At 35.1% G+C, this 23,607-nt stretch overlaps 1 protein-coding gene across 4 annotated transcripts in view; it reads left to right on the top strand.

The window, feature by feature from the left end:
• Positions 1-23,607, top strand: part of GPATCH2 (G-patch domain containing 2) — a 198,088-nt gene that overhangs the window by 93,024 nt on the left and 81,457 nt on the right. For all 4 annotated transcript variants that reach the window (XM_012459674.3, XM_012459673.2, XM_012459675.2 and 1 more), the window contains exon 6: positions 22,650-22,717. In XM_012459674.3, the coding sequence (XP_012315097.2) occupies positions 22,650-22,717 (68 nt within the window). The remainder of the gene's footprint in view (positions 1-22,649; positions 22,718-23,607) is intronic.

Below are 23,607 nucleotides of genomic sequence, written 5' to 3'. Positions count from 1 at the left end.
GAAAATTGTTTGTAGGACAAGAGGAACAAAAGTTTGACCTGCCATTGTACAGTACCAGGGGAACAATGTGGACATTGCCCTTTTCAAATTTCAAGTAGTCAGCCTGTTTCAATCTTGTTGTTAAAATCTCCAGATAGTAAATTGAGCAAATATATACTGGTTTAATCATATAAACTATTCCTTGATTTAAAATTAATGATCCTTTTTTTACTAAGAGGATAACCATTTTTTTCCAACGTGGTATTTACATTTTGGAACAGTATGAGATGCTTCCCATTCTGAAATTAGCCTTAATGTATTAGAAGTGAGCTCATACTTGTCAATGTTTTTTATTTTTTTCTGATGTACTAAGGAAAAAACTGTAGTAATGTTTTCCTATATGGAATTATGGATTTAATTAACTTTCACCTATGGAACTATTTAATTATGAACACACAGAAATTCTATTAAACTCATATGCTATTCCCATACCCACACCCCAAATGGCAAATCTTGTCCACATTGATACACCTTTTCAACTGCTTTTAGATAAGCAGAGGGTATAAGAAAGTGATTTGATAAAGGGGGCGGTGCTGGGCATCAGCACAAGGCATCAGCCTGAATCTATCCCTAGATGCCCATGCTGTTTGACAGTATAGCATTCATAACAGTGTGAAAAATTAGGACCCAACACTGCTAAGTATAGTGATGATGGACATAACTTGGCCCATAGTAACCCAAAGAGCCTATTGGTATATATATTTTAAAAAGCATATAATGTGAATTAGGATTTATGCCCATCTTAACATTAAAGTTCAGCTCTTCTGCTCTTCATGGTGATTAACCTTCTAACCCAAGCCACAGTCAGAATGGAAAGGCCAGGGTGTTACCCATTTGCTAAGTTTCAGTGGGCAGACTGGAAACGATTACAGTACACCCTTGATATTTGCAAGAGATTTGCCCCGAGATCTTCGTGTATCTGCACATGGGAAAGTGTAACTACATATTGTTTTCCCCATAAAATCTGGTGAAGTATAACTAAAAACAATTTTGACCCTTGAGACTATTAATGATTCTAAAAACACAAGACTAAATTATTTATACAGCTATTCAAGAAAATTCTGCCAATAAAATAAACTCCATAGCACGTAACATGATTTTACTAACATTAACCCCAAATTTATAGAATCAGCAAATCTTAAGCAAGATTGATGTAATGAGATTTAGGTGTACAAAGGTGTACCGAAATGTGAGTGTTCAGGTAACTTGTCATGTACCTGCTTCATGTATGTGATTCACACATCAGAACTGCCACAAAAGCATGAACGAATATGTCGTGCCTTTTGGCTCTCTTGAATATCTATCTTGCAAAATGGATGTAAAGTTTTTCGTTGTTGATACCTACAGGAAACTATCTGTTAGAATCAATTCATTTTTTGATGGAAAGGTAGGGCTGAGATAATAGTTTTGTACTGATTTCATCTTTATGTAGTCTAAAAATAAAGGATTCTGGTAAGGAGGAGGTAAAGACTGTGTAATTAAAAACCTACTGTTGATAACTGAAAGAAATAAATATGTATGGTACTTAGATATTATAACCTGCTTATTGTCTTTAAAGAAGTTTTGTAATTTTTGAAATTAAAAAAATTGAATCGCGTGAGAAATCCTTGAATGATAAAATTTCTATGTTATTGTCAATTTGAAATTCTTGGAATTATCCAGATGATTGAATTAGTGGGAAAAGTTGTATTTATCAAATTAACTTCAGCATTTTCTTTTTTCCTTATTTAGTCTAAATGGACATTTAAGCCCTCAATGGTATGATTGTACTTTGGTGCGTCTGACTCTTTTGTTTCACCACTTTTAGCGTATAAGACCAAAGTGGTTTTATTTGTTGTAGTAATGATTCTTTCACCTCATATTTTAATATTTTGAGTAGCATTAGGACAGTGATAGTAGTGAGAGAGTAGTGAGGAGAGACAGTGTTTTAGAGAGTACCTGTTGTCAGCGCAAAGCACTTATAATCTTTATATGTTATAAATTATAATATATAATTATAACTATTACATATTATAAAATCTTACAGTCTTTCCCATTTCATACCTCTTAAGATAATTAATTTCAGTGTAGCAAACATATATTGAATACCTACTGTGTGCCACACACTGTCTTAAGTAGCCCAGATACAAAGTTTATTAATTGAAATAGATCCTATTGTAAAGGGATTTGCTACCTAGCAAGGGAGACATGTGCTTAATATAATGTGGTAAAGTGTGTTATTAATCGAATGAACAAAAGGCTAAGGAAATTCAGAGAGATGGAATAAGCCAAAAGGACTCCTTTTCTTTGACTTCTAATCTGCATGAAAATGATCTAAGAACTCAACATAGAATCACCAGATGTTTTTCATGAAAAGAATTTTAGAGACAATATTGAATTTTTTTTAACAGATTCAAAAATCAAGGTCCAATGACTTAAAGTGACTTATCAAAGCTCATACATCTGTTTTTTTTTTTTAAGAATACAGTTATTGATTACAGATTTAGTGTACTTGTGGAGGTTACCATCTAGGTAAAACATTCCTAATGATTAGAAAGCAAGCAATTAAGTTCAGAATTATGTAATATTCGCCCTAATTGCAACGGGATTTCCCAAAAATCAGAAATAGGCTAATAGAAATGGAGAATACACTGTAGAAGACATTAGCAAATTAGGCCTTATGTATTTGGATAAATGGAGAGCATCAGTTTGAATAAAAGAAAAGAAAATTAGAAGCTGGAATGAGTTTTAAGCATAAGAATGACAGTTTCTGGCACAAAAGTCTTGATAAAATATTCAGTGTGTGTATGCCTCTTGTTTGCCAGAATGTTGTGCTTCTAATTTTTTCTATGTATTTTCTCTTTTTAATCCTTCAGAAAATCTATGAAATCAGAATTAGAATCAATTTATGGATGAGCTTATTGAGGCACAGAATGAGTTAATTAATATAGCTAGGTTGCATAGTAAAAGACTGCTTCGACTACAAAGCACCCATTCTTTCTTCCATACTATCCTGTAAGTCTTTAATAGATTATTCCCACATTTTCTCACCTATGAGACTAAAAAAGCACTGGTATTTACCAGTATCCAGAAATATGTAACTAAATACATACTAATGAAATTTTAAAGTTGGGCTTTAGGAAAAGATAATATAAGGAGTTCTAACTGATTCTTAGCATATACAAAAACAGACAGTATAAGTGATTTGAAAGAGAAATAGGGATGGGCAAAGTTAAAAGAAATTTTAAAATTTAAAAACATGGCCTGGCGTAGTGGCTCATGCCTGTAATCCAGGCACTTTGGAGGCCAAGGCGGGCGGATCACCTGAGGTCAGAAGTTCAAGGCCAACCTGACCAACATGGTGAAATCTCATCTTTAAAAATAAATAAATAAATAAATAAAATTTTAAAACATTTTTGTAATCTGAAATCAGTAGAGGTAATGAGATGGATCCATTTCTGGAGTTTGTGGCAGGCTGCTCATTCCATCCTTGCTGGTTTTTAGTTTTAATTCCAAGTATACTGGGTTGTCCTCCTAAAACCTGAATCAGTTGTCTATTCATTCAACAAATATATCTAGATATTATTTTAGGCACACAGGATGCATTTTGAGCAGTCTTCTTTCTGGCTTTGACTTAGAACAATCTTCTACATTAACTTGAAAAGAGAATCGTAACTTCCTTTTTAGACTGTTACCTCAATATCAACTCACCCACTCAACTGGAGTTGAGTAAGTAGATACTTGACATTGAGGTAACAGTCTAATACAGAGGGAGTTATTTTTTCTATTTTGATTAAGTCAAGTGATTGAAACTAAAAACCAGCAACAATTCCAGGAATGAGCAGTCCTAATAACTAGGTCTGAGTTGAAATGTCAAGCCTGTTGGTAAAGCAGATTGGGGCTATAAAATCTATAAAATCTGCTACGCATAAGAACTAGCATTATTGGGTCCTCACTATGTGCCAGGCATTTTTCCAAGCACTTTATGTGTATTAACTCATGTGATTTTCATAACAGCCCTACGAAGCAGGTTTTACTATTATTGACCTTATACCTGTAAGGCAACAGAAGTACTAAATAACTAAATAGCTAGAAAGTGACAAAGATGAATTTGAACAAGACAGTATGTCTTTAAAATGCAAACAAATCTCCAGTTATTTAGCGCCAAGTTGAGCTAAGTAACTGAGACGTGTCTGCAATATCCTGAGCTGAATGCGGTTAGTACCTTTACAGCTCATGTTGCAGTAAATTTTGTACCCTATCCCACTGTGTGATCATGTGACATCTGGTCACCCTGTGAGAACTGGGAATGCTCCAAAAGGATCCAGCTTTAAAGAGGACGATTAACTGTTGTTTCATCCAGGTGGTGGTGACTGCAGAGGGTACCAGCTGTGAGCTTTTATTATCTTTAGATAGCCTAAATGTTTATTTTTCACAGACTATAAGTAATTCTATAAACGGAGGAAGGAGTTTAACACAAAATTTCATTTTGAGTATGAAACATGGTCTCATTTTATAGGTGCAAGTTAACTGGACCATCACGGCCCTGCTCACTAATAAGAAGATGGGCAATTTTTACTTAGAATCTAATACTTTACCCAGTTGATAATAGGATTAAATTATAGTCTAGTGTTTCTGATTTGAAAATGAATGTTTGCTAGGATGTTTTTATGGCTGTTCCTAAATCTTCAAAATGTGGGCGTAAGTTGTGGTCTGTATTTTATAGGAGAGGGAAATTAATTGTTAAGAACTGTAATATTTATTTATTTATCTATTTATTTACTTTTGAGACAGGGTCTCACTCTGTTGCCCAAGTTGGAGTGCAGCAGTGTGATCTAGGCTCACTGCAACCTCCACCTCCTGGGTTCAAGCAGTTCTCCTGCCTCAGCCTCCCAAGTAGCTGGGATTACAGGCACCCCCACCATGCCTGGCTAATTTTTGTATTTTTTGTAGAAATGGGATTTCACCATGTTGGCCAGGCTGGTCTCAAACTCTTGACCTCAAGTGATCCACCCGTCTTGACCTCCCAGAGTGCTGGTATTACATGTGTCAGCCACCACACCGGCTATAAGAATCTTTTTAATAGATCTTATTTTATATTCATTCAAGTATTTCTATACATCACTTAAAAAGCACACAGTTTTTTTTTTTTACTAATTTTATTTGTTATCCCTATTGCTATTTACCAAATCTATATCTATATTCAATAAAAAAGGCTACATGAAAACCTGTGCACTTAGGATTCTGTTATATATGATTCAGAACAAAGTATGTAGCATGACTTTCATGGAGATACCAATCTAAATATCAAGATAAAACATAAATACTTAAGTCAACAAGTGAGTATTATTTTATTTTATTTCATGTCTGCCAGATACTGAGCGATGTATGGGAGAAACAAAGTTGAGTAAGAGACGGTCCCTAGTCCCTAGATGCTGCTAGTCTGGGAACCACACTTGGATGACCTCGGCATATGGCAGTGCTTCTCAAAGTGTGATCTGGAGACCACTGGGAGCCCCTGAGGCTCTTTCAGTAAGCCCCCAAGGGCAAAACTGTTTTTGTAATACTAAGATATTATTTGTCTTTTTCACCTTTATTTTTTCACAACTGTGCAGTAGTATTTTCTAGAGTCTCCAGGAAGAGTGTGCTTGTAGATTCTTGGATTTAAAAATTAGCACAGTTTTAATATTTCATACAGTAAATATCAATAGATATAATTTACATAAACAAAAACTCTTTGTAGTCCTCCATTATTTTTAAGAGTATAAAGTTTGAGAATTGCTGTTAGAAAGAAAAGAGCAGGCTGGGTGCGGTGGCTTATGCCTGTAATTCCAACACGGTAGGAGGCTGAGACGGGCAGATCACTTGAACTCAGGAGTTCAAGACCAGCCTGGGCAACATGGTGAAACCCCATTTCCCTGTCTCTACAAAAAAAAAAAAAAAAAAAAAAAAATTAGCCAGGTGGGCATGGTGGTATGCACCTGTAGTCCCAGCTACTTCGGAGGCTGAGGTGGGAGATCCCTTGAACCTGGGAGGTCAAGGCTGCAGTGAGCTATGATGGCCCCACTGCACTCTAGCCTGGGTGCCAGAGCGAGACTCTGTCTCAAAAAAACAAAAGACAAAGAAAAGAGCACAACTTTTTACCATTAAGGCCAGTGGGACCCTGTTCTGTTCTCTGACCTCACATTGTACCCGTCTTTCCTTCCCCACACAGACTTCCATGTTACTGCTTGAACATGTAAAGTCTTCCCTGCTTCCAGGCCTTCATATATGCTACCTCCTTTGTCTAGGAATGTTTCATTTCTCTTGCCCTTTGCTTGGTTGCTCCATCCTATCCTTTAGGGGTCAGGTCAGCTGGGGTTCATCTTCCCTACCACCTTCTCCTTATTTATTTCCTTCATTACATTTTCTAAAATCTGTAGTGTTCTTCTCTGTTTGTTTGTTTTATTCATTGTGGCTCCCTAGAGTAAAATGTCAGTCCCATAAATGCAGGGGCCTTGTCAGTCTTGTTCACCGATACATGTCCTCTTTCTTGCTCAGGACACAATAGTAAGGGCTCTGTATTTTTTTGGTAAGTGAATGAACCAGATATTTCTAGACCGAAATAGTGGCTGAGTTACTTGTCAGGCAGGTGGCCTTAGGTAAGTTGTTTTAATCTCTCCGTGCCTTCTTTGTAAGATTGAGATAATAATTAGAATCTCGCAGAGTTGTGAGCATTAGAAATATTTAATATGCAGCTTCTGAGAGTCCCTGCCACCTAGGAAGTGCTCAATCATTGTTTGTTGAAATCTATAATAATGGATACTATTTACTGAGTACCTCCTGGGTTAATCACAGAGGACAAAAGAGTAAAACAGTACCTCTGCACTTGGAGTTGCTCACAGCCCAGTGGAGTGTGCTACTTGGCATTCTGTTTGTGTACCGGTCCAGTGGAGTTGGGTTGTAGTGACATTATGTCAATGTTTCACCGACTGACTATGATAGAAAATATCCTATTGTTTCACATTCCATGGTGTGGTTTAATGTCCACAGAGCTCACAGTTAATACTGTGAAACAACTCAAGAAATGATTGGTGATTTCCAGTTTCTAATTATATTGATGCATACATGCTCCTGTTGCTTTGTAGGTGGCTTCTAGAAGGGTTTGTAAACACATATGATATAGCCTGCCCTATTCTCAGCATATATGCTAGTGCTGGACAGCCTCCTTTCTGTCAATGAATTCTTAACAGTGTGCTACCCAGAAAAATAATTCAGCAATGTTTTTTCTTTTTTTCTTGTATTCTTTTTTCCTCTGTTTTGACCAACTTGTCCAAAATGTTTTAGAGGTTCATTGATGATAGTAATGAGCATCTCTTTCATTGTCTATATTTTAAAGATTATGGACTAATCTTTATGCAAAACACTGAGTAAATTATATTCCTGTAGTCAGTTGATTCTCTTTGCATAGTTTTATCTTTGTGTACTATTTCATGAGATTGATATTAGAATGGTTTTAATTATAGAGATGGCATTGTGGCTTTAAAAACACCATATCCAGGTTTTTGAAAGACTTTGGTATTTAACCTGTTTGTGAATTACTTGAAGTATAGACTGAATTTTTATGATTATTGCAAAATGCTAATCAGGTCTCATGAAAAATATTTGTGCTTTTGACTAATTCAGCACATGGTTCAATGTAGGCAAATGTGCCAGATCCTGGTGGCAATACAATAGTAAATAAGACAAGCCTTGCTTTCCAGAAACATATTATTATAGAGAAGATATATTATTATAGAGAATTATACATATTATTATATGTGTAATTCTAACATGAGGCAGGTAGTCTGTTAAGTGATATAAGAAAGATACAGAGACATATAGGAATTAAAATTGTATAAAGAAATTACTTCTATTGTGTGTGGTCAGAGAAGCCTTCAAGATTCTGCTTTATTTTGTATAAAATTAAATAAAGAGTGTGTGTGTGTGTGTGTGTGTGTGTGTGTGTGTGTAAGTGGGCTTGGGAGGAGGTACGTTCCCTTTATGACTTCCAACAGCTTAATACCATGTATTCAACTGGTCTGCCGGTTTGAGTTTTCAGGCCATTGGAATTGGCCAAGAAAAGCAAATCAGCTGTAAAACATTCAATTTAGAGATAATTATTATAGCTAAAATACTTCTCTATTTTATTTTAACTCATGACCTTTATACTAATTGAAAAGCATCAGAATTATCAGCCTATACAGTCACTAATAATGTCTTTGTGGAAATTATTGAATTAAGTTTTATAATTTAGACTAAGTACCACAGGCTTTAACTTTATTTTTTAAGTAACTGTTTTTAAAAATTCAGTATTTTGTAAACTAAATAATGTATCTGCACTTCTGATACAATCACGAGAAAAAAATTATTCGTTTGATTTTTATCAAACCCCAACAAGATGGTTTCAGTTAATTCACTGAAAGAAATGGTTATGGCCCCAATAAATAATCATCTTTGATTGCACCATTTTTCTGTGAACACACCCTCTTTGCTCCCTCTCCCACCAACCCTACAAAAACTCCTTATTCTTGCTAACATCTACTGTAACATTTATTGTCATCTTATTATTGAGATTGTATTTTGCAATATATTGTGAAACAATTAATACAAATGATAATAGCTAATATACACTGATCTATATGCTATACAAATGATCTCATGTAATTTTTCTAATAAAACAATAAAAAAGGTGCTATTATCCACCCCCATTCTGTAGATGAGGAAATTGAGACAGTTGTTAAGACTGAAACATGGAGAAGTTAGTATTTGGACCCAGGCAGTCTCGCTCCATAGCCCAGTTTTCATCTCTGTGCTCTTCTCTTTTTAAAAATGTATTTATTTATTTTTATTATACTTTAAGTTCTGGGATACATGTGCAGAATGTGCATGTTTATTGCATAGATATACATGTGCCATGGTGGTTTGCTGCATCCATCAGCCTATAATCTATATTAGGTATTTCTCCTAATGCTATCCATCCTTTATTCCCCCACCCCTCGACAGGCCCCAGTGTCTGATGTTCCCCTCCCTGTGTCCGTGTGTTCTCATTGTTCAACTCCCACTTATGAGTGAGAACATGCAGTGTTTGGTTTTCTGTTCCTGTGTTACTTTGCTGAGAATGATGGTTTCCAGCTTCAATTCTTAAGAACTACTTTATACTGGAGGGGGGGGAAATGATGAAATCCACAAATTTCAGTTTATTTTGTTAAACTTGGTGGATAGCATATTTCATTGCAATCACTGCATTGTATAACAGGAATTAGTGCTAGGACTCCATATTACTTTGTTTTCTAGACTTACTACAAAGGTTATGTCTTTGTCACTGTTGATTTTGTAACCTGTAGATTGAAAAGCATGACATATATTACATGGTATTTTACTATAAAACAATGAAAAAGCTTGAACTAGTATTTAGTATGCTACTACCTGTGGATCACATTGAAAGAATTTCATCTGTTCTAATTTGTAAGGATAATTCCTCTATTCATGAGTATGTTCTGAAGAGCTGATGTCAGTTTGTAAGTGTGGTGAGCAAAAAGTTAACTCTTGGGCAAGAGAAAATGTAGCTTCTTTATTTACTACATTTGTTATTTCTCATGAGCTTCTGCCTGTTAGAGCTGGGTGTGGGGAAAGTGGGGAAAGAAGTACATTGGTGGAGGAACAGGAATCTGGGAATCATCTTTGTCTGTTTTGCGTTACTGTAACAAAATACCCAAGACAGAATAATTTATAAAGAAAAGAAGTTTATTTAGCTCACAATTCTGCCGGCTGAGAATTTCGAGAGCACAGCACTGTCTTCTGGTGAGGGCCCTTGTTCTGCATCATAACATGGAGGAGAAGGTCAAAGGGGAAACAGACACATGTGAAGAGAAAAACCTGAGTGATGTCCTGGCTTTGTAACAACCCACTCTGGAGGGAACTAACCCATTTCTATGAGAATTAATCCAATCTTCCAGCAGGAGAACCCACTACTGTGAGGGGGGAACCAAACCATTCTTAAGGGATCCCATGACCCAAACACCTCCAACTAGGCCCCACCTCCCAGTACCATCATGCCAGGGACCAAATTTCAACATAAGTTTTGGTGGGGACAGACAAACTATAGCATCAAGTAAAACAGATTTTCCAGTTATAGTTATCTCTGTATAAACTTTTTCTTTGGGCATCTCAGCCCCTTTTTAACAAATGCTTGTTCTTGCAATTCTCTTCTCTCCCCCATCTTCTTCTCTCCATGGTGGCACTATGGAGCTTAGGTGTCCTGGGATGGGGTGTGGATTATGGGGAAATCTGTTACCTTAGATCTATGCATCATCTGTCTGTCCATGTACTATTCTTTGCCTTGGTGACCTCTAGCTGGTCTGGACTGAATACTGGCACCACATTCACTTCTGTGAGTCTGGTTCCATTTGGCCTTTGGGGGTATTATTCTGGTATCCATTACTGAAGCCTACAGACTGCAGCCATCTGCCTCAAATTTTCAAGTGCCTGTGCTTTCTTGAATCCCAAGACAGTCCTCACCCACTGGTCCCCTCATTAGGTCACAGAAACTCCTGGATCACCTGTCTCACACACTCAGACTTTGGGGAACCAGCAACATTCTCTCGGGCTGTCAAGCCTCCTTATTCCAAAAATGCAGCATTTTTACCTCTGTGCCCTGTTGGACAAGGTGCCAGTTCAAATGTGGCACCTCTTCAGACATGGTACCTCCCTGACTGTACCTCAGGGAACAGACATCCCTCAGTCCCCCATGCGTCTCTGACCTTCCACCTAACTTCATTCAAGAGTGTGGAGATGATTAGAATGTTGGTTTCTGACTTACTCCTCCTACTTCAGCTTTAGTTCTCCTTTCCATGCACCAAGAAGCAAGAAAGGGCAGGATGCCTCAGGTCCTAGTCATCATAGGCCGAAGGGTTGGCCTAATCCTGCTGTCTATAGGAGAAACTGTATCTTCAAGCTGTTGAAATAGGATTCAGAAAGCAATGAGGAAGTAAAAACAAAAATATAGCAATTTAATACATGAAAACATTATCTTTTCTGGTTTATGTCTTTTTAGTGATTTTAACCTTGGCACCCTTTTCTTAACAGACTCTGATGATAGCAATTAGTCCCGAAAACTTAGCTTAATTTTTGAAGACTTAAACATAGAGATTATTTTTCAGGATGAACAATATTCTTAGATTTCTGAACCTTTGTTACCTTTCTAACCATTATTTTCTGTGAACTTCTAGACAGGTTTATTTCCTCATTTCCAATATATACACCCTTTTAATTCATAGCTTGTTTATGTGTATAGTCTCCCCTCCTTCCATTGGCTTAGATCCTAGCTAGCTCTAACACTCAGCGTCTCATCTCCTCCAAAAAGCATGTTTGCTAATTTGGGGTTCAATGATCTTTTTTTTTTTCAAACTTCTGTTGCAGTTATAACAAAATGCACACAGTTTAGTAGTTGTTTAATCTTTATATGGTTTTATATATTAAGTCTGCAACATATTAGCAAGTAAGGTTGATATTATGCAATTCGTTAGAATCTTCCATATAGCACCTAGGTGCTGGACATATGAAGTAGTTGTTTACTATCTCCTTTCTTATTAGTGAATTCCTGGTCCACCATATGGCATGTTGTTTTCTAGGACTAAATGTAGAATTTAATAGATATAATTGGCTTTATTATTATTAATTAGGGATTGAGCTTGGTGTACATAATACGGTATCCAAATAATAGTGACTCGAACAAGAGAGGGTTTTGCTTTGTTTTGTTTCTCTCATAGCATAGAAAGGCATGTGGTGGCTTGGTTACCCAGACAAAAGATGCCAAGGTGGAAACCTTTGATTCTTTTGGTCTTTAACTCCTAGTCAAAAAAAAAAAAAAAATGGATGTGATCGCCTGTATCCCAGGTACCATGAAGTACAAAGAAGGGCACAAGGCACATGCTAGCTGAGTCAATCACTTAAAGAACTTTCCTTAGAAGCTTCACCTGGTGACTACATGTACGTCTTATAGTCCAGAACTCACCCCATGTGAGGTGAGTTATCTCTGGCTGCCTGACTGACTTTATAAACCAGTGGTTTCCAACCTTTTTGACACCAGGGACAGGTTTCCCAGAAGACAATTTTTCCACAGACTGGGGGTAGGAGGATGGTTTGGGGATGATTCAAGCATAATACATTTATTGTGCACTGGATTTCTATTATTATTACATTGTAATACATAATGAAATAATTATACAACTCACCATAATGTAGAATCAGTGGGAGTACTCTTCTTGTTTTCCTGAAACTAGACAGTCCTCTCTGGGGCTGATGGGAGACAGTGACAGATCATCAGGCTTTAGATTCTCATAAGGAACACACAACCTTGATGCCTTGCATGCACAGTCACAATAGGGTTCACACTTCTATGAGAATTGAATGCCACCCCTGATCTGACAGGAGGCAGAGCTCAGGTGGCAATGTGAGCAGTGGGGAGCGGCTATGAATACAGATGAAGCTTTGCTTGCTCCTCTGCTGCTGTGTGGCCTGGTTGGGGTCCCCTGCTATAAACAACGAGAGTTGAGATAGACATTTACTTCATAAATGTAATGCTAATAAGGATTCCAAAAATAGGAGAGTCTGACTGTGATTATTAAAATAGATATTGGCCAAACAATTTTTTAAAGTTTTAGGTTATTCTATGTGATTTTTATTGTCATTTATTGAGTATGTAATATGCTATGTTTATACTTACACTGTTTGTTAACTAATATTTGACTTCTTTTTAATTAACTAATTGACTCATTTATTCATACCTTAAAGAATAGTTTGCAATATGTTATGCTTTTGTATTTTTTCCCTCCCCATCAAATTATGATTACATATTTTTCTTTACTTATGTAAATTTTTAGTACAATTAACAATATATAAGATCTTGAACTGCATCACATAAGATTGAATGATTGAATGGTTGCCTGCATGTTTGCTTTAGAACAGCCTGCACAGAACAATATTTTAAGTGTTTTATTGGCTAAATATAAACCGTATTAAGTTGTCAGTTTAAAAATATTGAGACTATCAGCATTTTTCTTGTAAATTACTCTGTCCTTGAGATTCTTAGACACACTCTTTTAATTATAAAAACCAGCTATAATTTTTTCCCTTGATGTAAATTAAGGTTTTGTGCAACACCACTGTCAGGTTAAGAAGAAATTGACTAGTTTATAAAAACAGTTGGAAAAATTGTAGAAATAACCAGTTCAAAAAGTATGCACAGTGAATGTGATGCATTGTTGAATAATGTGGAAAATAAATAATTTTAGCTGCCCAAATGTTGATCATGTGTTTTTGAGTACCAAAATAATTTAAAGAATTTATAAGTAAGCACTTAAAAGTTTTCCTAGTCTGCTTATATTCTTAAATTTTAAAAATGCACATGTAGAGTTTTTGTCCAAAAAGCTATATTAATAATTTGTTATGTCCTCAAACACGTTTGCTGAATCTCATCATTATCTTCACTGCCATATTGCCCTCTGACCTCTTCTGCTACCCCTCCAAAAAATGAAAAAGAAGACAAACAATTAATTTTACATGTATCAAGATTCAATATGTATTATTCTCCCTAGGAATGAACTATTGAGATATCTTCTGTTTTTAAGTCTTATCTTTTATATAATGGGCTCTATATAACCTAAGCAACAAGGAGAAAATATTTTCCAGCTTCTATTTTCTATCTATGTATGTGATTTTTTTTTTCAACCTTTGGTAAAATTGTGGGGAATGAGAATGAAGACATTAAACATAAAATAAAATGTTTATTCATTGTCTGAAATTCTTGAAAATAGTTGAACACTACTTTTAAAGAATAACTTAAATGTCCAGAAAGATTAAAAGGTTTTTATAAACAAATTCCTTGGCAGGAGCTACATTATGTGCTATGTATTTCAGGATAATAATAAGGGCTTACTGTGGGTCAGTGTGTCATATCCCAGTGGTGTCTAGTGAGATGGAGGGTTATCTTATATGTCAGCTAGATAACCCTGTGAACCATTTTGAGCAGGCAAGATAATGGGACTGAATTCTGAAATGAAGGTTGAAATATACTGGAATATTGTTACATGTGGGGACAATAACTTTTTGAAATAAATGTAGTCACCTTTTGACATCATTAGGTGTATTTGCTAATAATTTTTAATAGAGTATATTTAGGTGAACAGATTGGGTAAAGGATGAAGTAAATCAGATATATAATTATATGTTTAAATAGATAAATGAAAATTACAAATTTTCCCATGCACAGGAAGCTTTTATTATTAGAAAGCCTGAGAAAAAATTGAAACATGTTTTTCTTCTCTATTATAAATGCTGAATTGACATTTCCTGATACAAGCAACGTTTTGCCTTCTTAATTGCTATTTCATTTTGAATATGAAATTACTTCCACCCAAACATAGGAGCAATAATATAGAAATCTTTAAAATTGCTTTGGATTACTATGTTTCCAGGATAGTATTTTCATAAACCATTACATAGAATATTAATCTCTTTTTTAAAATTACAAATTACTTCAAGTTTTAAAATTCTTTGTGTTTGCCTCCAAAGTCAGTTTGCCAAGCCTAAATATACACTTAATTTTGAGAAAGGGTGTGTGTGTGTGTGTGTGTGTGTGTGTGTGTGTGTATTGAATGAGTCCCCAAAACTATTTTTAAATGCAGACATGACTTGCTTTGATATGAATTAAGAAAATCCACATTTAGATTATCATGGTATGTAGATTAGAATTTTAGAAGATATATAGATTGCCAACATAATCCAAGCATATAGCAGTGGGATGAAATGATAAAATATTTTTACACCATCTTATATAAATTTTGTTTATTACTTTGGCATTTATTCATAACAAATCTTTATGCACAGTGGATTTTACGTAAACATATGTGGACATATCCTTAGTTTCTTCACACTCATAATATTGCAAGCTTATAAATGAGCGATTTAGGAAGCCTTTGGTCAGCCAGTAGAGGCCACTCACAGCTTGTTACTAAAACTGGACGGCAAAGTGAAACTCTTTACTGTCACTATTGGGCATCTTTCTGAGCTGGTTAATTTTTAGTACCTTACTCAAAAAAGGTATTACCATGGAGTGGTATGAAAAAAGTCATTGCTGTATCTGTTTTTGAATTATGTAGTGGTTAATCTTTTCTGTGAAAGCATTTAGATCTTTCATTAGTAGTGTATACCAGAAATGAGAATTTATGTGTTTAATAATTAGAAGTATTATTTGAATAGACCAATAATTCTAAATTCTTAATTATCAGTGCTGACTGGCTTTAACTAGGAAAAAAATTGTTTACAATGAAGATTTAAAGCAATCACACTGTTTAGTTTTAGGTTAAAAACATAATTGCTAATGTTGTCATATATATAACTATATGTATATGTATGTATTTCTAATCTTAGTTTAGTATAATTTTCATTCTGTTATTTCTTAGAGAAATATAGGTGCTGCTATTACTTGAAAATATAGTAAGATTACTTCAAAAGTACCTGAAGTCTGTATCTTCATTCACTACTTAATGCAATGCTGGCAGCTGTAAGGTTAGCATCTTCCCTGAGACACATGTACAGATTCCTCAGGGAGGCTAACCCTCAATAGAAAGGCAAGCCTTGTACTTCTGTGTGGTTTATTTCTTGCTATTTTTGTTTTAACAAAACCTTTCTGGTTTAAAGATGTAATCACACATTTAGATTTATATCTGCTTTCAAAGGAAAAATAGCCTAAGTTCTCCAGTTTTCCGTAAGTTCTCTTACATATTCTCATCGTGGAGTGTTTACTCCCCTCTAGTACACTTTGTAAATATTATCCTTCTTTCGCTGTAATGATTAGTAGGGGAGCCGGTTTTTATTCTTGTTAGTCCTTCTATAACATGTGCTGGTAAACCTGTTTAGTGCTGCCGTGCCCTGCTTTGTCTAAACTTAAAATACTCCGCATGCTACCCAGAGTTACAGGCAAGGTCCAGAGTATCCTTGACTGAAGATTTTCCTAGAGTATATTCTAGATTCAGGCTATCATCTCCTGGGACCAATCCCCAAATACAGAAAACATCTGTTTTGATGTATTGTCTTATATTTTTATTTTTTCTAGTTTCCCTGTAAGGGAAAAAGTACTAGGGCAAATAGGAACATTTCGGTTCAAAGCTAGCTTAGTTCAGTCCCTTTAGTCTAGGGCATGTGCCCTCACCTCACTGAATGTTAGTTTCTTCAGTATTACTTGAGAATATAATGTTTCCTCACTCTAGGCACCTTGTTTATGAGAAGCAAGCCATAAAGAACAGGAGTGGCTGGGCACTGTAGTTCATGCCTGTAATCCCAGCACTTGAGAAGAGGCTGAGGTGGGAGGATTACTTGAGGGCAGAAGTTCAAGACCAGTGCACACAATATGGCAGGACCCAGCTCTATACAAAATGTTTAAAAGTAGCTGGGCATGATGGTAGGCACCTGTAGTCCTAGCTGCTCCAGTGGCTGAGGCAGGGGGATTGCTTGAGCCCAGGAGTTTGAGGGTGCAGTTAAGCTATCATTAAGCTATGAACTATGACGACTCCCACCTGAGTCACAAAACAAGACCTTGTCTCAAATAAGTAAATATATTTAAATAAATTTAAACAAATAAAAATAAGGATTTATTGTTAATGACAATAGAAATATTTCTACTAATTATTAACTCTTGATATATCATTTGTGATCATTATTACACATTCTTTGTCAGTTTGTTCACGCTTAAGTCCTTCCAAGAAAGATTTTAAATTACCTTGTAAAAACATAACAAACAATATAGAACTTTTTTTTTTTTTTTTTTTTTTGAGATGGAGTCTCGCTCTGTCACCAGGCTGCAGTGCAGTGGCACAGTCTCATCTCACTGCAACCTCTGACTCCCTGGTTCAAGCGATTCTCCTGCCTCAGCATCCCGAGTAGCTGGGATTACAGGCATGTGCCATCATGCTCAGCTAATTTTTGTGTTTTTTGAAGAGACAGGGTTTCACCATGTTGGCCAGGATGGTCTCCATCTCTTGTCCTCATGATCCGCCCGCCTCGGCCTCCCAAAGAGCTGGGATTACAGGCGTGAGCCGCTGCATCTGGCCAGAACTTTTATTTTAACCTTGTCTAACAAATAGGAGAATTAAATTTTCCTATTTACCACCTAGTACTTTTTCCCCTACAGGGAAACAAACAAAAAAATAAAAATAAAAACTAAAAATAATCAGTTTCACCCACTATACTATAATTTAGGTAACATGAAGGCTATGAATAATAAATACTACATAGGTCTTAGTTCAAAGTTTTCCCCTAAAAGTCATGCATTGTGAGCTCTGCTGATAAGAGCAAGATTGTTCATGAATATTGGTATTTTTAAAGATATGAATGATAAGAACCTGACATGCCTTTTTGTACCATTATTATATTTTATAAAATTCCAAACTTTGAGGCATTTAACTGAGTTATATTCTATAAACTTAGTAATTTTCAACAACAGTTTTGAACTCTCCAGTAATTCAGTTGTCCTCAGGAATGGATCATCTTCCTTCCTGAATATTCCTTCTAGGAGGATATTGTCTGAAACTAAAACATCCTGTAGGTAAGGATTTCTAGTGACTTCTCCCTAGCATTAGACGTATTACCAGGCATACATTAGATGTTCTAATTTTAATGGTATATATTTCATATGCACCATAAAAAATTTTTTCATTTCTTGTAGCCAGTGATGAGGATTTTTCCTGGCCTGCTATATAAACACAGTTTTACTTTAATAGAAATCTGGACAAATGAAGGTGAAATATGAATTATTACATGAATTATATTTACTAATATTTTTCTTGTTCTTAAAAAACAAAACAACAATCAAAAACACCCTTGGAGTTAAAGGAGTTCCATAACTTGACTTTATCAAGACATCAAAAAGATTAGTTTAATGTAACAATATAACTAAAATCACCCAACTGAATGGGAACATATATCCCTTATTATATAATAAAGTTAAGCACAATTTTATATGTACATTAGGTTACTAGTGAGTATTTGTTGAATTGTACCAAATAAGCAGTACTGGATTTAGAATAAGAAGCTCTCCGTGGCTGCATAAGGTGCTAGATCACATTGGCAAGTAGGTAAGGATCAGCTTAGGGAAAGCCTTGTGTGCATATCTCATTAGTTTTCATTTTACTTTCAGTGTAGAGCCATGGATGGCTGTGGAATGAGAAAGTTGACATGTGAAAAGCAGCAATTTAGAAAGCTGAATTTGGCACGTTGCTAAGATGGATTGGAGCAGGGGGAGATAAATTGCATCCAACTCCCTTCTTAGAGGTGATTTTTTTCCTCTTTATTCCTCTTAAATCAGATAATTACTTTGTTTCCTTTTAATCTTATAAATGATATCCAATTTATGCTCCTTGAATTATCACTTTTTGTATTTGTTTTAAAAGCAGTTCTAAAGTAATTTTTACATTTTTGTATGTTGCTTTAAAAGTAATTTCAATGTTATTTTCTTGAATGTTTCTCACGCCCAAATAGATCGTGCTTTTTGTGAATTGTGACCATTCTGTAATATTACAAGAACAGATGACATAATGAAATATTTTATCCATTCCTCCAACTATCTTGTAATATAACTTTTAAAACGCCAATATAAAACAGAAGTGCGCTCATCGGAAACGCTTTCAAACAGTCTTCCTTTATTCTTCTGTAAGGGGATAAGAGATAAACATCCAACACATTTATTTTAATGTCTATGAATTAAAATGAACTCTTGTAGAAGGTTAGAATATTATTTTACTTTAAAGTGTTGTTTCTTTCTTCAAAGATGTTGAGTCAAATTAATAATTGCCATAAGAAAAGTCAGAAACTTCTGGATCTTGGCAAACTGGTCCAGAGGCTTAAGCAGTGCCTCCCTACAGCCTGGAGGCCAGGGGGATTTGATTGACCAGTCCTTACAAAATTGAAAGGCCTTCTTTTGAATGGCAGCTTGCCAACATAAGTGTTTGTCAGTGTGGGCACTGAAGCAGAGTAGCGTTTGGAAGTCAAATAAAATATAGTTGAAAAGCAGAGCGAAATTGGAAGGGGACCTGCTATACTAGAGGGAGAGAAGAAAGGATGATGGTTTCTTGTTCTTATGTGTGGACATGAACCTTCATTAATTTACCGAAGGAATCTTAATCATTGAGAATATAAGGAAGATATCATCGATATTGAATGGCCTCTGTATTAATATTACAAGACTCTTGTGTCTCAGATAAGTTTACCTGATTTGGGAAATTATTTGTTCAGCTATGTAATTGTAGAAAAATAGTATGGCATGCATTGCATTTGATAACGACAAAAGTAAATGAAAAGGAGATATTAAACCAACTTTTTATCTTTTGAGGATAATCGTAAAATTGGTGTCAATACATCAGGGACAAAATAAGAAATTGCTTTCAATATATCCAATAACCTTCAGATAACAGATATTTTGTCACTGATAATTGATCATGTAGGAGAATTTCCAATATATTGGTACATATTGACCTTCTGAATTGATAGTGATACTTGTACAACTGGTGTTAAATTTTCATTTCTTGCTACTGCATTCCTATTTCCTGAGATTCATAATTTTTAAACAACAGCAAAATCTAAGACCCGTGTGATCTTTTAGAATTGTGACACAAAAGTTATGTTTTCTCGAAACTTCTTAAGACTTTGTGTGATAAGTGTCTAATAAAAAGAAATACATCTGCTTTATTTAGGATTGTAGTCGTTATTTACATAGTAATATTTAACAAATGAATCATAAGAATTCAGGGCGTATAATGTTATGTCTAAGGTTATCATCACTAAATATTGGCTAATTATATAAATGATTGTCTCCAGAGATTTAGCAATTATAAGAATTGGATTTTGGAGATACTGTTTCTCATGAAAAACAGAATACCCGTTTCCTATCTAATCTTACAGAATAAAATGTATTTTTCTTACTAATAAACTTTACTATGTGAAGATTTTATAGATATTTAAAGTGAAACAACTTCTTAAAATTTGTGGTTTCTAAGACATTTCCAAAATCACTAGAAAGCATGTGTTTTGGAGAAGAAAGTAATCACCATACTTGTTTGCTAGAAATTAACACTGATCTGATATTTAAAACTGCTTCATTTTATTTTTATAAAGATTATTTTCTATCCTAAATTAATAAGACAGAAACTTTTAAAAGAATTCCTTAAACATGTTCCTTGAAGTTTTATAATATTTTGAAGTATTCTCCTTACAATCAGATTAAATATGTTTTAAAGTTTAAAATCCACTGAAACTTCAATATAACACTGCTTTCCATAAGCTGAATTCTATATTAAAGATATTATTCTCAAATTTTAGGTAAGTTTGTCTAGTTGCCACAGTGGCAAAATGTTCCCATTGTAAGAACGTTTTACTCCTGAGGCAGACCACTGACATTGACCCTGAAGAGGTCATCATATGTTGATTTATTTCATTAAAAAAAAAATTTTTTTTTAACTATGCCTATTTTTGCGTATCTTTAAAAGTAAAATAAAAATTGACTTAACAATAAAGGATAGTCACCTTTTTTAAAAGGATCATGTACTAAGTAAATATGTAAAATCATTTAAATATCTACACTTGAAACTGTAAATCTTTTGTGGGTTATTTGCTGCAATTGAATTGAGCTTACAGTTTTTTTATACATATATATGATTGCTGAGAAATACATGGTATGATTATTTCTGACTAGATTGAAAGCTTACATTTGTATTATGGCATAAATTAGCTATAAATTCTGTTTTATTGTATTCAGTTGCTTTGTTTTCATCAGGCAATTTATCACATGGGTGTATGTGAAATTTCTTTACTTATTAAATTTCAGATTATGTATTTCAAACCAGAGCAAGACTTAAAACGTTTTTCCATAAGTATAGCTTCAGGTAAACAAGCAATTTTAGTCCTGAAAATAGCTTCTGCTTCTGTCAACACGTTGTTTATTTTTTCTCTGAGATAAAAAGTTTAGTTTTCTGATATTTGTACCAAGATAAAGTCAGTAAACAAGATTAATATAGTGTGGAAAAGGTTGTCAGCAGCCTTGGCAAAGGAAATAAGTTGCCTGTACATAGAACATACTGTAAACTGAATAAAAGTGTCAGGTCCACCATGAGATAATGTGATCATGAACCTCTAACAAAGCATGACATAGGCACAGTCGGCTTTTCTCATAGCCACAGTGTAGAAAATGGATTACTGTATTCCAGGGATACCCACTGGAATAGCATGAAAACCTCATTTTGAGATGAATGCAGGATGCAGTCCTGGAGTTGAGCCACATGTTTACCTGTGGTGCTCAAACCATAGGGTTATTAATGTCATGATCTGTGCACATTTGCAGTATTTGCATTTCTTGGAATTTCTGAGTATATACTGGCATCCGTGTAACCCAAGTGATACAAGAAAAAATAAGGTTTTGAAAATGTTAGGTTTTTTTTTTAAGGAATTTTATTGCTTTTTCATGCTTTTCCCTCCTATTCTATATAAATGGCACTTCTATAATTACAGAGGGAATTTTTTTTATTACAATGGAACATAACTTAAAGCCTTTTGCTGTAAATGTATGCCTTGTCAATTGTGATTGATAGATTCATTCTTGTGCAGTGCTGTATTCCGTTTGAGAACCATCTATACGATAAGAAAGTTGTGAAATTCAAAAAAAACATAGGAGTAACTTACTTCAGATGTTAAATTTTATTTAGAAATACAGGAGTGAAAATATTATTCTCTTAGATGAAATTACATTTGTGCTATGTAAATACACAAATGACTCCTATGTTTTCGGGGAAACCATGAAAAGGGCTGCTCACTACTTCTTTGATCTAAGGTTTTGTATATATTTAAATGTATGTGTTATAATACATGTTATTTATATTTAGGAACTAGCTACAAATACATTGGTTCTTGGAAATATCTGCTTAACACTGATCTAATTAAACATTTTTTCACATACTAAGTCACTGGTTTGTGATTCTTAAAAGGATATTTACACTATTGCAAAGATTCTCTTTTTTAAATAATTTTTTTATTTTGATTTTTTTGAGAGACAGAGTCTTGCTCTTACAACCAGGCTGGAGTGCAGTGGCAAGCTCTCAGTTCACTACAGCCTCTGCCTCCTGGACACAAGCGATTCTGCTGCCTCAGACTCCCGAGTAGCTGAAATTACAGGTGCATGCCACTATGCCCAGCTAATTTTTGTATTTTAGTAGAGACGGGGTTTCACCATGTTGACCAGGCTGGTCTTGAACTCCTGACCTCAGGTGATCCACCTGCCTCAGCCTCTCAAAGTGCCGGGATTGCAGATGTGAGCCACTTTGCCCAGCCAAGATTCTTTTAAAATAGTCTTAAAAATCTAGCAGAGGAAATACATTAGACCAAAACAAGTAGAGTATTCTCACCAGGAATTAAATCATACTTTTAATCCACGCAGTGTTGTCTGAGGTTTGAAAATCTTGTATTCTCCATTTTAGAGTAATGTCCTCAAATGGATATATCACTATTATCCATGGTCTTTTTATAAACAAATCTGAAATTTGTTTTTTTCTGTTTAAATCTCCCTGTAGGTATCCACTCCCAGCCCAGTGGGTAACAAGAGAATGGTTCATTTTTCTCCAGATTCTCATCACCATGAGTGAGTACTCAATGTGTTTATATAACCTTATTGGAGTATTCTACTTTTAGCTCATTTGGGAAATTATTAGCTACTACTTGTAAAGCTGATTTAATTTGTACTTACTTTTAAGAAGAGTGAGTATCATTTACCATTGGTAATAATGTAAGAATAATTTAAATGAAAACCATGACAAGAATTAAATGGGGATTTTTAAATATAGTTATTCTGTTATTTGTGATTGAATTTGAAATTCATGCATTATTGAAATTCATGTGTTATCTTAAAAAATTTAAATTTTCATTACATTGAGTATCATGAAGCTCTCCTACTCCTCCATCTTTATTCTCTATCCCAACCCTTCTAAAATACTAAAATGAAGAGTAAAAAGCCAGGTATGGTGGCTCACGCCTATAATCCCAGCACTTTGGGAGGCTGAGGCAGGCAGATCACCTAAGGTCAGGAGTTTGAGACCAGCCTAACCAACATGGTGAACCCATCTCTAATAAAAATACAAAAATTAGCCATGCGTGGTGGTATACACCTGTAATCCCAGCTACTCAGGAAGCTGAGGCAGGAGAATTGCTTGAACCCAAAAGGCGGAGGTTGCAGTGAGCTGAGATCACACCACTGAACTTCAGGATGGGCAGCAGAGTGTGACTTTGTCTCAGGACAAAAAAAAAAGTGAGAGACAGTTTTTCTTGGGCCAGGCATGGTGGCTCATGCCTGTAATCCCAGCACTTTGGGAGGCTAAGGTGGGCAGATCACCTGAGGTCAGGCGTACAAGACCAGCCAGGCCAACATATTGTGAAACCCGATCTCTACCATAAATACAAAAATTAGTTGGGTGTAGTGGTGCATGCCTGTAATCCCAGCTACTTGGGAGGCTGAGACAGGAGATCACTTGAACC

Source organism: Aotus nancymaae, unplaced genomic scaffold (assembly GCF_030222135.1).
Source record: "Aotus nancymaae isolate 86718 unplaced genomic scaffold, 86718_ANA_hifiasm-v0.15.2.pri h1tg000032l_0, whole genome shotgun sequence".
Lineage (NCBI taxonomy): Eukaryota > Metazoa > Chordata > Mammalia > Primates > Aotidae > Aotus > Aotus nancymaae.
This window is presented reverse-complemented; position numbering and strand designations above follow the sequence as displayed.